The 12,873-nt window shown below is 46.2% G+C and overlaps 3 protein-coding genes across 3 annotated transcripts; 2 read left to right on the top strand and 1 right to left on the bottom strand.

Annotated features, from left to right (window-relative positions):
- Positions 1-509: 509 nt before the first annotated feature.
- On the top strand, positions 510-1,757 carry BHQ10_003345 (uncharacterized protein; the record flags this gene model as incomplete). Its single annotated transcript, XM_040875591.1, has 4 exons — positions 510-770; positions 824-1,091; positions 1,144-1,340; positions 1,392-1,757. 4 exons carry the CDS (start codon positions 510-512, stop codon positions 1,755-1,757), a joined length of 1,092 nt encoding a protein of 363 aa, XP_040731849.1.
- A 2,477-nt stretch (positions 1,758-4,234) lies between these two features.
- On the top strand, positions 4,235-5,842 carry BHQ10_003344 (uncharacterized protein; the record flags this gene model as incomplete). Its single annotated transcript, XM_040875590.1, has 6 exons — positions 4,235-4,280; positions 4,335-4,853; positions 4,904-5,015; positions 5,076-5,207; positions 5,267-5,572; positions 5,629-5,842. The coding sequence occupies 6 exons, from the start codon at positions 4,235-4,237 to the stop codon at positions 5,840-5,842; spliced, it is 1,329 nt and encodes a 442-aa protein (XP_040731848.1).
- Positions 5,843-7,317: 1,475 nt separating this feature from the next.
- Positions 7,318-9,354, bottom strand: BHQ10_003343 (uncharacterized protein; the record flags this gene model as incomplete). The annotated part of the gene is made up of 2 exons (XM_040875589.1): positions 7,318-8,458; positions 8,507-9,354. 2 exons carry the CDS (start codon positions 9,352-9,354, stop codon positions 7,318-7,320), a joined length of 1,989 nt encoding a protein of 662 aa, XP_040731847.1.
- Positions 9,355-12,873: the final 3,519 nt, after the last annotated feature.

The following is a 12,873-nucleotide window of genomic DNA, read 5'->3' as shown; positions in this document are numbered from 1 at the left end:
ACAGACAAGATGCTACTACGTACATATTTTGATATTGACTACCTCACTGAAGTAAATGCTTATGATTGAATCCCCTGCAATATCGATTCATCATGTTTCAGCATGAACTCTCTATTATCAGCACTTTATGATAAACGCGTGATACTCCAATGTTTCGGCGAAGATTGAATGATAGAAGTTCGAATAATTACTAGATAGCGTTGGGAATAATACCCCTGACCCTCTTATATTCAAAAGAACAATTCGCATAGACATTTTGAGGTGAGTAAATGAGAAAGTCGATGGATGATCTCATGCGACAGCATCTCACCGCCCGCGCTTCTCGCCCCACCGAGATTGGAGCTCGAATCCGCTCTCTGCTAAACGACCTCACTTTCAAGTCAATAAACAACCACGCGTTGTATATCTCGCCATCGCACTCATATTAGCGAAATCACACAAATTGCTTACTGTTCGACGCTATCTTATCGGTTTGCGCGCACTCGAAGTCCAAGGACAACGCCGACGATATGGCCGCGCCTATCAAACAAGAACCTGGAGCTGCGCCCTTCATCAAACCTGATCCAGATAGCAAGGAAGACCTTGCAGGACTGTCAGACGACGACCTATACGAAGACACAGGAGACCTAGACTTTACACAAGCAGGACAGAATGTGTGGCTAACGAGGATACCGACAGACTTGTGGAAGCACTGGTCGCAACTAGATGATGACGAGGAGATTCAGATCGGCACTGTCCGAGTGGAGGGCGAGGCTCACGACATCAAACGGGTACGTCTGTCTCCTCAAGATATTCATACTTCGTTAACACGCGCCCTCTACAGATCAGTCTGCGGTTGAATGATAGCCCCCACAGTACGGACATCCCGAAAGATTACATCCTCCAGCGACAAAACGTCGACCCCAAAAGTGGTTCATTCGCGGTACAGAACAGTTATATATTTAGCGAAAAGGACCTACCCGGCCACAAAAACAAGGTTGATGAGATGTTTGGCGAGACGCGCTCTATGCTATACGAGTCTATGAAAAGGGAGGCGCGAAAGAAAGCGACCAAGAGGAAATGGGAGCCATATGTGCGAAAGACGATACCTAGTAAGTTTTTTTGTGCGGTACCCACGGTAGGGTGTTGACTAACGCGTCGCAGAGCAAACGGCGCTTGTTGGAAAGGTTGCAGATGAGTTTAACTGTATGCCAGTCGAAAACGCAGAATATCAGCGCATATCCGAAGCCAAAGCCTTGAAGGCGCTTGAGCCGAGAGGAAAGGTGCGTCTGATTGATATCAGACAACACAAGGGACCGAACGTCAGAGAAGTTGCTGCCGGAACTGTCGGTGGATTTGTGGTAAGCTCTATTTATCTGTCTCATTTGGTAATGGCTGCTAACAACCAACAGCAACAAGCCAAACCCGTCAAAGCTCGTACCCAAGAAAATAAAGCTACCCGTCGCGAGCGAAACGTGCTTTTGGACGAAATCTTTGGCCTCTTTCGCGAGTATTCTCACTGGAAATTCGCGGATATCAAAGCCAGGACAAACCAGCCCGAACAATACCTCAAAGAGACCCTGGAAATGGTTGCCCATCTCGTCAGAACCGGCGACTTTGCCATGACATGGGAACTGAAACCGGAAGCTAGAGAAACGAATTATGCGAATATCATAATGGGCCAAGTAGGCGAAGAGAACGGCGCAATGAAAATGGAGCAGGATGAGGAAATGGGGGGTACCTCGGATGTTGAAGATGTGCAATTTGAGAATGTTTGATATTCTCGCCTCTTGCGAAATTTACTTGATGCACGGAGGCGTTTTGATTTTGCGATGGTGTTATTGGCTATTTACAGCAGTTTGCACCTTCAGAGTCTATCTCCACGCGTTCTCCGCCAACTCCGACGGCTTCTCTCCTTCCCTTGTAGCAGCTTTAGTCTACAGCAAGATCTGACATTGTCCAGAAACTTGAAGCCCCTTTCATTACCGCCAGTAAGAACTAGGTGCCTGCCTGCTTCTTCGGGGCACGCTTCCCCTGGCACGCTAGCCTTACTCATTCTGGGGCTGCAAAGCGAGGGTGTCTACCATTCGTCAATCAAGGATCAGAGTCCATCTCGCCTGTTGCACGACAAGATGAAGAGATAAACCATGTGCCCAAGGAACCTTAATAACCAGCTCATCAGGGGTGTTTTCTCGTATTCTGTCCGGCATTGCATATTAGACGCCTTTCCCATCTCACATGATGACCAATTAGCGTCTTGATATAGCGAACTCATCTCCCGATCCTAGCACAATTTCATCGATTTAGTAAATTTAAATATCAATATACTGAGTCACGAACTTGGTAAAAAGGGGTAGTTATAAGAATAATCGATCTATCCCTTCTCGCAAACCTGACAAAGTTGCACATCCAAGAGCCTAAAAGTAAGATCAAGCACCGAGTTTACAACAATATCTGACGGACAGATACAGGGTATCCTGAAACTACTCATCATCATACTACTGAGAAGATCTTCGACCATGAATCTCTTTTACAAAACCCTCCTTTTTACCTTCGTGGCCTTAACCAGAGCAGATTCGGCCATTTTCTCTCAATTTATTGGTGCGACTACGATCCCAGCCACGTTTTCAGGCGAATTAGTAGCATCAGCATCGATATGCACGAACTACCTTCACGGACTACCCAACACTTCAAGTCTGCCTGCCAGCGCCGCTAGCCAGCTGTTTCAGCAAGAGGTCGACGGAGTATGCCAGTTCTGCACAAGTCTAGGACAGACACGAGTCGACAACTGTTGTGGCCAAGCAAGCTCGAGTGTATGTTTCGCAAGTTTCGGAGGCGACACGCAGCCTGTGACCACCACTGCGGCTTCGGCTATTACCACTGCAGCTTCAGCTATTACTACTACAGCTCCAGCAACTGCTGCAACTGGGGGTGCAGTTACAAGCACAAAGTCGGGATCGGATGCTGAACGATCTATAGTTGTACGTATCAAATTTCTTTGGCGTTCCTTTCCGAGTTTACCTGTATCAGCTGCTGGTCATCATGCCCGTGGACTCTGCTAATGCAAGAAACAACCTCTGTACAGGCGAATGTTTTTCAGCCAGTCGCAGTGGCGATGATAGGCTTATTGCTTTAACTGTTCCACCTCCGCCAGCCGTCGAATTTATATATCTTGCCTGAATTTGAAGAACTGTCGACGTCATCGAAGCGCTGAAACGACAATTGAGTGTATCGCATTCACCTACCATATTATGTCCTGTGCCGTTCCTATGGACCCGACAACTTGATTGACGTCTGCCTGGAAGTGAAGAGAACAAGAATCTACGTGGAAGGCTACTTAAACTATTTAACTTTGATAACATCATTCTTTCAAGTTCCGTGAAGGCATTGGACATTGCTGGCATATACACACCGGGGCAGGTTACTGTAATATAATGTATCGTGGAATTTCTCGAGTTGACCACATTTTCCACATCACACGGCCTGAGCCACTTAACGCACAAAGGAATGACCTCGAATTCCCAGAGACTTCCATGGATGCTCTGAAGCTCTAGATCTCACTGTAAACAGTAGATATGTAAGTGGTCTCCCGTGTAAGGCTGTCTTATGTTCTAGTGACTGGTGTTAAAGGAAGGAATGAAAGGGACTCGGAAATGGCAAGTTATCTCAGTCCAGGCAGCGATACATGTAATTTACGGGCGTATCAAGTCTGCGTATGCGCAATACCCCAAGGTGAAGGTTACACGAGCCAGAGTTATTCTGGATCTAGCTGTATGTAGACTAGGAAATTCCTAGCGCTGTTTCAGAGGAAAGAGAAGAGAGTGTGAGTTGTTACTCTGAACGTGCAAACTACTGTACTTTGAGTTGGTGAAAGAAGCTCCTGTACAACATCTAGGAAGGGCATATGGGTCATTCTCTTTATTATTTGACCATTTGATACATACAATTTGAGTCTATTGCTCTGGTGACTTCGTTCTTTGATAAATTAGATTGGGGATCACTCACAACCAGCAATCACTATAAGCCTATCTGACTCTTGGAACGAAGGTAATGATATTATCACTCTTAATTCAATGTTAACTAAATATCCACTTAACATCAGCTTTGTTGCTATTTTCAAGTTGGTTAGATAACAATCTGGCACGTGACTGAGCATGAAGCGGCAAATGAGAGAAGTGGCGGCATCTCCCAAGACCTTAGATTAATCCATCCAACTTGCTTTCACCTCACTCAACACATATATCGCCAGTCAAACATGACAGAAGAGCAAGAGCTTCTAGCCAAGATCGGCCAGCTAGCTGGTAAGTCCTTTTCTAAAGTAACTCCAAGTAGAACCATAAATTTGACGCGCGCAGGCCAAATCAACCAACACAAGAATCAACACCAACATCCAGCACCTCCTACCGGCTACCATGCCCGTCATCCTCGCGCTGGATGGGCTCCTTATCGCGGACGAGGTGCTAGGGGTCGCCCAGCAGCGCATAGAAACCGTACCCTAATTCTCAACAATAACACGGCAGACGCATCGAAAACTGACAGTACCGACAACGCGACGCCGCCACCGGCCAGCACAAATGGATGGATTGCGAAAAGAGACCGTCATATGCAACTAATCAACACATCCATCTATGACAAAGAAGTCCAAGCACGAACAAAAGCTATCGCAGAAACCGAAAAGACGAAACGCGAGAAGAGGGCGAAGGCGGAGGAGGCCAAAGTCATGCGATACGCCCAGGGTGTTCACAGTGTGCATGCCACTCCTGCAGCAGGGCCAAGCGGTGTTGCGACTCAGCCATCGTCTTCGTATCAGATATACATACACGATACACCTTTTCAGGTGGTACGAGGTGGAAGCAAATTGATCCGGCAATCGAGTATGTATTTTTCCATGGATTGTTTATTCATCACATACTGACCTTATCAGACGACCCCAAAAACGCAAACGCCACACCGAAGAAAGTGGTCGTCGGAGGTGTCACCTTTGTTCGCAGCAAGAAAGGGAACCTCCACCGTCTCGGCGCTGTGGTGGCTAAGAGGTGCGTATTCGACATCGCAGTCCTACCAAAAGATCACGCTACAACTCAAACTACACGCAGGAAACCGAGCAAAATCAAGAGGAAAAATGAACTGTGCAAGCGATTCTCTCGAACGGGTACCCGATTCTCTCCTTACTACACAACTATTCTATACGACGCCAAGGCCGCGCGCTTGGTGTTATCAAAATACAAGTATGTAGATAAGTTCTTGATACTGACTTAATTTCTCGTTTTTAGGATCATGTTACAAGGGACCCGACTGCCCGTACATCCACGACGCAAATAAAGTGGCAATCTGCAAAGAGTTTCTGCAAACTGGTAAATGTCGCTCAGGAGATAGCTGTGACCTCTCGCATGAGCCATCACCTCATAGATCACCTGTTTGTGTCCATTTCCTTCGAGGCCGCTGCTCAAACCCGGAATGTCGCTACACACATGTCCGCGTCACGCCTGGAGCACCCGTCTGCCGCGATTTTGCAGTACTGGGATATTGCGAAAAGGGCGCAGAATGCACTGATCGACATGTCTATGAATGCCCTGATTATGCCAACACGGGGGTCTGCAAAAAGAAGAAATGCACCTTGCCCCATGTTGACCGCGCAGGACAACTTAGAAAAGCCACTGCTGCTGCAAAGACGTCTCCCGATGGTGAGGACGAGGACGAGGAGGATGTATCCAGTGAAGAAGAAGAGTATGACGAAATCGACTCGGATGACGTTGACTCGGATGAGCTTGATTCCGATGAGGATGAGCCCATGATGGAGTTTGTCGAGGGTGGTACTGACGATAGAGAGCTTTCGGGACAGCAGGACTTTGTCCACTTCTAAGCTCGTCACTTCAACCTCGTCAGCTCTTTTGAAACTAACTGACAGTACAGTGATCAGAAATAGAGAGGCGTAGAACATTGAGTCAGTCCCCTCTTTGCAAATATGTCCCTTCAGTGGTTCATACATACATTTATCATGCCAATACTATGACCATGATATGACTGCATCGCATCGCCATGCGTACTTGGCGTTCAAAACCATTCCTCGGTTTATTTTTCTTTTCTATATCGTTAGGATTGTTGATTGGACGTCTGATACCCTTGCCTTTGACTTGGATTTGGACTTTGTTAGACTAGGCAGCGGAGGAATAGTCTTGCTTCTAGTTTCTTGAGCTATGGGCTTGAGAAATGGGCCTCTTAGTCTCGCTGTATGATTAACATTAAATGGAAGAAGAATTACATTTAATTATTTGCATTGAGTATTACGTAGTCACCATCTTTCTGAGATGGGGAGGATTTGTGATGAAAGATTTCTTCAGAAGACAGGAGATATACATGTACAGACCTGACCAAGATCAACTCCTCTATGTCCAGATGCCCAGGTGTCCTCTGGCTTCACCACTTCTTATGATTTACGGTTTCCATACATAGAAGAAAAGAAAATCATTTTCTTGACTCGTAACTGGAGATCTGGTAATTTGCTGTCGTTATATAGAGATATGCTTGAAGGACAATATCCGCAAAACGCGAAGAACAAAGAAGTGAGATAGCCGTACATATATAGGGCCACAGAGTATGAAGGTAAAGGATGAGGATGGGAGAAGTGGTAGAATAGGTAGATACATTCAATGTTGAAAATATATAAAAACATAATCATTCTGAAACAAGACCGTGACTCACTCAGTAGTGGTCAAGAGAAAAAAAAATGTACAAGAATAAAGGAACAAAAACAAGTCATAAAACCCTGGTGTTCGCACACATCAATCCCCCAAGTTGGAAACTCCAATGGCTTGGAAAGGGAGGGTCTCTTTTTTCTTTCTTCGTCAATTCGGTAAACAAGTCAATCAATCGTAAAATCATCAATCCATCCGACCGTTATCAAACTCGTTAAAAAAAGCAACGCCGAAAGAACTGCAGAAATCAGGAAAAAACAAAAGACAACGCTTGCTGAACTCGCTTCGCTAAAAGTGCTGACACAGACACGGAAACAGAAAGCCAAACAACACACAAAAAGTTCGAGAGTAGTCATATCATCATGCAAGATTCGTATCGTAGAAAAAACACATCTGATATGAACAAAGGAAATGAGGGATAAATATATATAGGTGGAGGGGAGCGTTGGGCTACCGGCCGTTCTTTTGAAAAGCGCGCCGTACGCTTTGAAATTCCTGTCGTATTCATATGAAGATGTATGGGTTGATCAGATAAGGCCGGGTGGTAAGGCTAGGCCAGCCTAGTCTTTGTACCATGCCGGTATCGATTGACTTGCAAGCAGCAGAGCAGAGCTCAAAGGCCGAAACAGGGGCAAGTAGGAGATCACTTGGTCGCACCGCACTCCCGAACCATACGCTGGAAATCACGAACGACTTTCTCAGGAACACGGTCCCACATCAATGATCGCGAATAGACGTCCGACATTCTGCCATCGTTATTTCCTCGCATGGCTGCAAGGGCTTGTTGAAGGTTTGATGGTTGCGGCTGTCCAGATGGCTTATCGCCAAAGTCCATGGTGTGGTCATCTTCTTGGAAAGTAGTTAGAGTATTGTATTGTTCTGCGTTGAGGGCAAAGACTTGTTCGTTTTCCTGCTGTTTGGAGGGGAGGGCGAGATTGTTGTGGAGTTCGTCGAGTGTCGATGCTTGAGCGCCGGTCAAATGGGCCATTTCGGCGCCGGAAATGGTGGCTGGCAGGCCTGATTGGACGGGGGCATGAGCTTGCTGGATAGCAGAGGATGTCACGTCGACAGGGGCAGAGGCGAGAACGGCTTTGAGGACATTAGCTGACTCGGCGCGGTATTCGTCTGAGAGTTGAGGAAGAGCGGCTGGAGAAGACAGGGAGTTGCCGTTTGAGGCAATGAAGGCGCCGAATAGCAAGCACATGTAGAATGCGTTCCAGCTGAAGGGATAGTCGCTGTTTTGGCTGTTGAAGATCCTCTCGGCTTTCTCATTCTTGACGGGAACGAGCGCTGTCATATTCTCATGACCGTTGTTATTGTTGCTAGCATTAGCATCAACCACCGGTGCACTCAAACCCTCGGCCTCGAGAGAGATGTTGTTAACCAGAGACAGTTCGTCCCATGGACCGGTTTCCATGTGAAGACCCTCAAAGTCGTTGTATCCGTTGGAAGCAAAAGCATTTGGCTGCTGGTGTCCTATCGACTTGAATTGCTGCTCCATTTTCTCCATGGTCTCGCGAAGGATATTGTTCTTCTTGCGCAGTTCCGCGGTCTCCAATGTGTGAACACGAATGAGTTCGTCCTTTTCAATTCGCAGACCCTCGATCCACTGTGAAAACTGTTGTTGAGTGGCCAACCATTCAGCCTTTTCTCGCAGTAGCTCGCCTTCACGAATTTTCATGTTGTGCAGGGCTTCCTCAAGATCAGTGATGACAGTGGTAAATTGCTTCTTTTCTTCCTCCAGTTTCTCAGTGTGAAGCTTTTTTCGTTGGCGGGAGTCGAGTCTATTAATGTTAGTCTTCGTTCCACTAAATTGCAAGGAAAGAACGTACGCTGCTTGTCTATTTCGGAGGAGACGCTTCTGCTGCTTGAGTTCCTTGATCTCGTCTTCGTTGGTCGACTGCGCGATCAGCTGGTCGATGTTGCTTAGGGTTCGTTCGGCAGGAATCTCAAATCTAGCATTCTTCTTGCGAATACCGTCGCGACGAAGATGCATATTCGAGTCCGTTCGATACGTGGGACTTCGAGCTGGTCGTCCATCCACCATTTCACCAGTCTGCATCCAGCCCTGACTCGACTGCGGAGACATGGCCACACTGCCGGGAGCGCCGAATATGTTGCTCCTGTAGGAAGACATTTGACCAAAGTTGATAGCCGATACAGGACCGACGGCACCACCGGAGAATGCGCCCGCAGAGCTTGCATCGTAGTCTTGTGCGAACTGATCATATACAGGTGTGGGCGTACACGAACCAGAACCTCGGGACATGGGCCAAGCGGTCTGTTGTGCATAGGCAGCATTGGTCTGCGCAGTATCTAAGCGCATGAATTGATTGCTCGGGTCGTACATGGGTATGGATGCAGGCACATGCGAATCTTGCCGAGAGGCCTCAGGATGCAGCGGCGGTGCAACATGTGAATGATGATGTTGTTGTTGTGGTTGTTGTTGCTGATGTGCAAAGTCACCCCAGACTGATTCTCGGTAGGAAAGAGCATCTGTATGTTGATCATACGACGACCGTCGAGGATCGGATATGCCGGCCACATCTGAGGTCGAGTCGAGGATCTTGTCGTCCAACACACTCATCTCATCTTCCTCGCAGAATGTAGGTTTTGACTCTAACGTTGAGGACGACTCTTGGTAGAATTCAAATGGTTGTTGCGTAAATCGAGCCATCATGGTATGTGCGGGAAGAAAATTATCAAGAATCAAGGTCGAAATCGAGTGAGCAAAAGGGTTAATAGCAAGAAGAAAATATGAATAAGCCAAATATTAATAAAAAAAAATCAACGATATTTAGAAGGATAATGTATATGCGAAGGTTGTGTGTCGAGAAGAAGAAGACTCAGACACAAAAGATGCGATGATAGAAGAGGCGGTGTGGGTGGATGATTGGTGGGGGTGCAGGCACAATAGGCACGCGCACGCAGTAGGTAGAAGAGGAGAAGAGAAGACAAGAATGAAGTCTTGTCTAAGGAAGAATATAAGGTAGGATAGAAAAAAAATCAAGAGGTTTCTGTATATAACAGACCCTCTAGGTTGAGTGTATGATCTTTGAATTGTTGAATAATGGAGCGATATTGAACGGGAACAGAATGGATCTGATATATAGTTATGACTTTCAAGGGACCCAGACCATCGACCTTCCACCTACTGATCTGAAGACTAAAAGAATCAAGCTTGTCCGTTTTGAGTCAAGGCCGTTTGGGCCCAAAGCAGTCAGTCAGTCAGACAGTCATTCGGCGAACGACGTTCGCTCACCCAGTGGCAGACTCAGTTGAAACTGGTCGGCTAGCCTAGAAAAAGGTCGTGAGCCTAGATTGAGTTAGGTAGAAAGAAGAAGGAAATTATGGGTCATGATTCTCCTTCTGATAGACGGGGAGAATGAATGGTAAGACGGGAGGGACCCTTTTTCTTGAAGCCGTGAACCAGTAGAAAAATTGAGATGGGGAATGGAGCAGAGAGCGAAAAGGGAAAAAAAGAGCCAAGCATCACACTACAATGCAACTGACCGTCTACGATGGGCCAGCCAGAGTCGGCGGTCTGTGGGAGCCAGAAGCAAGGCGAGGGAATGTTTCTGGTCTGATCGTTCTGGAGAATCCCGAGTTTGGCGGGGGGAGGTCATTGGATGCTTCGTTTTGGGCAGACGTGCATGTTAATATCGTTAGTCAACTAAACACTGAGGACGAGGATAAGACTGTATCAGACTGACCATTCTTACCGACTGTTCAGCGTGAGAAGAAGCCGTTGTACTGTATTGTCCATACGAAGACTTAGCACACGAGATGATACGAGCCTAGTCTGTAAACGTGTTAGACTAGTTATATGATACACCGCTTACAATACGTTATTGGCTGTCTAGGATCAGATGCTTGTCTCTGTCGTAATAAATACATAAATTAMAGCCCTCCTCTCACTCCGTCATAGGCTATCTTTTCCCTCAGCAAGCGCTCTCATCTATTCTTGTCATTGAAATTATGCTCTACAAAATCTACACCGAGTCGTGCTGAGACTGAATACTACCTATACATCACTCAAGGGTCTCTGAGGCGAGCGTCATTTAACGGACCGGCGCTTCCAGCCTGTAATGGCCTGCTCCTGGCATGGCATGGCTCCAAGTTAGGCTGCCAGATCTGAACTGGCAATATACCATATAAGCCAATGAATTGGACCATAACGAACACCAGACTTGATCATCACTATACACAAAACAGGCGGTATCTGTCTCAGCAAAGCCCTGTCTTCGATCTAGATCGCTCAACGTGTGATGGTTCTTAGTACTGGTAATCCTCCGTGTCCGACCTGGGCGATCCCAATTCTGTCCTCCTTCGGGTTTGATCGTCTGGTCACTACAAAGTGTAACTTACAATGGAAAATTCTGGTCCAATCAGTCTATCAACAGTCGGACGTTGTACTCCTGACTAAACCACTGCGAACACCCAGCATGACGTACGCTATGTAGGGACCACACCCCTCTCTAGTACGACTACGTAGTAATCCCAGCGCTCGAGTTCAGTTTTAGCACCGGTTTTATCATAAATATTATGAACTGTCTCATGAATGACATTGTTATCATAGCGTCGAGTCATCGATATTGCCGTCATGTCACAGGAACATCACCATATCAATATGCCTATGCATAGGTAAGGAACACTTGACAAATCCTCCCTATCGTTTATAATACACTTCTTATAAATGCTATGCTGTAATACTATAGACTCATTAAAAACTGGACAAATAAGCTTAAAGTTCATTCTTCAATAGAAAAAGAAAAGAAAGAGTCATGTCGTGTGGCCGGATAGACTTGAAGAAGCGCACTTGCCGATCAACTCAACAGATTTCATCATGATTGTATGACTGACTTTGATTATTATGCATAAGATCGATGAAAATATGTATGTCTGACAGCATCTTTGCCGTGATCATATATTTTTTTCTTTTTCTAACTGCCTAGGTAAATAAGACATTGTGACCCTTCCCCCGTAGTCAGGTGATGTGGTTACATAACATTTTATTTCTATCCAAATATAGGAGTCATATGTCTCGGATAATCTCTTCTCCTTTCAGTATTTCTTTGGGGCTAATTGTGTAAGGTGACTTTGCTCGATGAGCACGTCGGCTGATAGTGACATTCTTACAATCCACGAGACGTTAGTACATTACCGGATAGAAACGACCAAAAGAACGAATGACCCTAGGCTCGAACTAGTTCAGTGAAAAAGATACATTCGTAGCCAATCATTGGTATATTGTTAAGTCGTATTGATTGGCTGGCTGGAAAACGATCATGGTGTACGGCATGATTGGACACGAGACCTCGTTGAGGTGCTTGCACGCGGGCGGTTTGATCAACTGTGATGGTTTAGCGTGGAATTTTGCTGATTTGACATTAGTACTGAAACTTTTAGGTATAACTTTAGGGACTGTTTGAGACGATGTTTCTCGAGGATTTACGAAGTCGTAGCTTAAGTGTGTGTAGATACTACGTAGTTGGACACGGACTGAAATCGTTGAACGGTCCCATGGATCAAGCAAAGGGACGGCCCGTCCGATGAGGGCCGAGCGGGGCATTCCCTCCGAATAAGCCAATAGAAACACACCATCTCGACCTATATGCATGTATTGTATAGGTGTATGTATGACCATTAAATCCACGGCCATTTCTTGTAATCTTTTGTTATGACCCCCTCCTACCTGCTGCCCCTCCATGTACAAGGACATAGTCCCTGTGCCGCCAATAGGAGAGGCGGGGACATGGTGATCCTATAACAATCTTGAATTTGCGAAAGTATGCTCACGCATCACAAATAGACTGTTACCCAGGTAGATATGTCGGAATCAGGTATACGACATCCAAGAAAGGATCTCTCAGCTATCATGTCCCCATCCGATAGACTTGCATCCCCAAACCTGACAGCCCGGTCTGAGATACGAGTCCCCATCCCATACATACTGTATCTTACATTAGTCTAATCCACTAACCCGTCAGACCAAAAGACCCAAAAAAGTATGTCCTAATATGTAGTAGCCTAGGGTCAAATCTCGATCTCTGGTTGGGCTGGGTTTATGCGCAGGGACCATTCTTCTCTTTCTTTGCGTTCTGTCCATTGACTGGCTTAGAGATCCTGTCTTCCAAAGCTTAGGGTTAACCTGACTAGCGTACTAGCTGATAGTTCAAACCGTCAAATCCTCATCCAA

This window comes from Talaromyces amestolkiae, assembly GCF_001896365.1.
Source record: "Talaromyces amestolkiae strain CIB chromosome Unknown scaffold5.1, whole genome shotgun sequence".
Classification (NCBI taxonomy): Eukaryota; Fungi; Ascomycota; class Eurotiomycetes; order Eurotiales; family Trichocomaceae; genus Talaromyces; species Talaromyces amestolkiae.
Note: the sequence above shows the minus strand (reverse complement) of the source record. Positions and strands in the feature narration are given on the sequence as shown.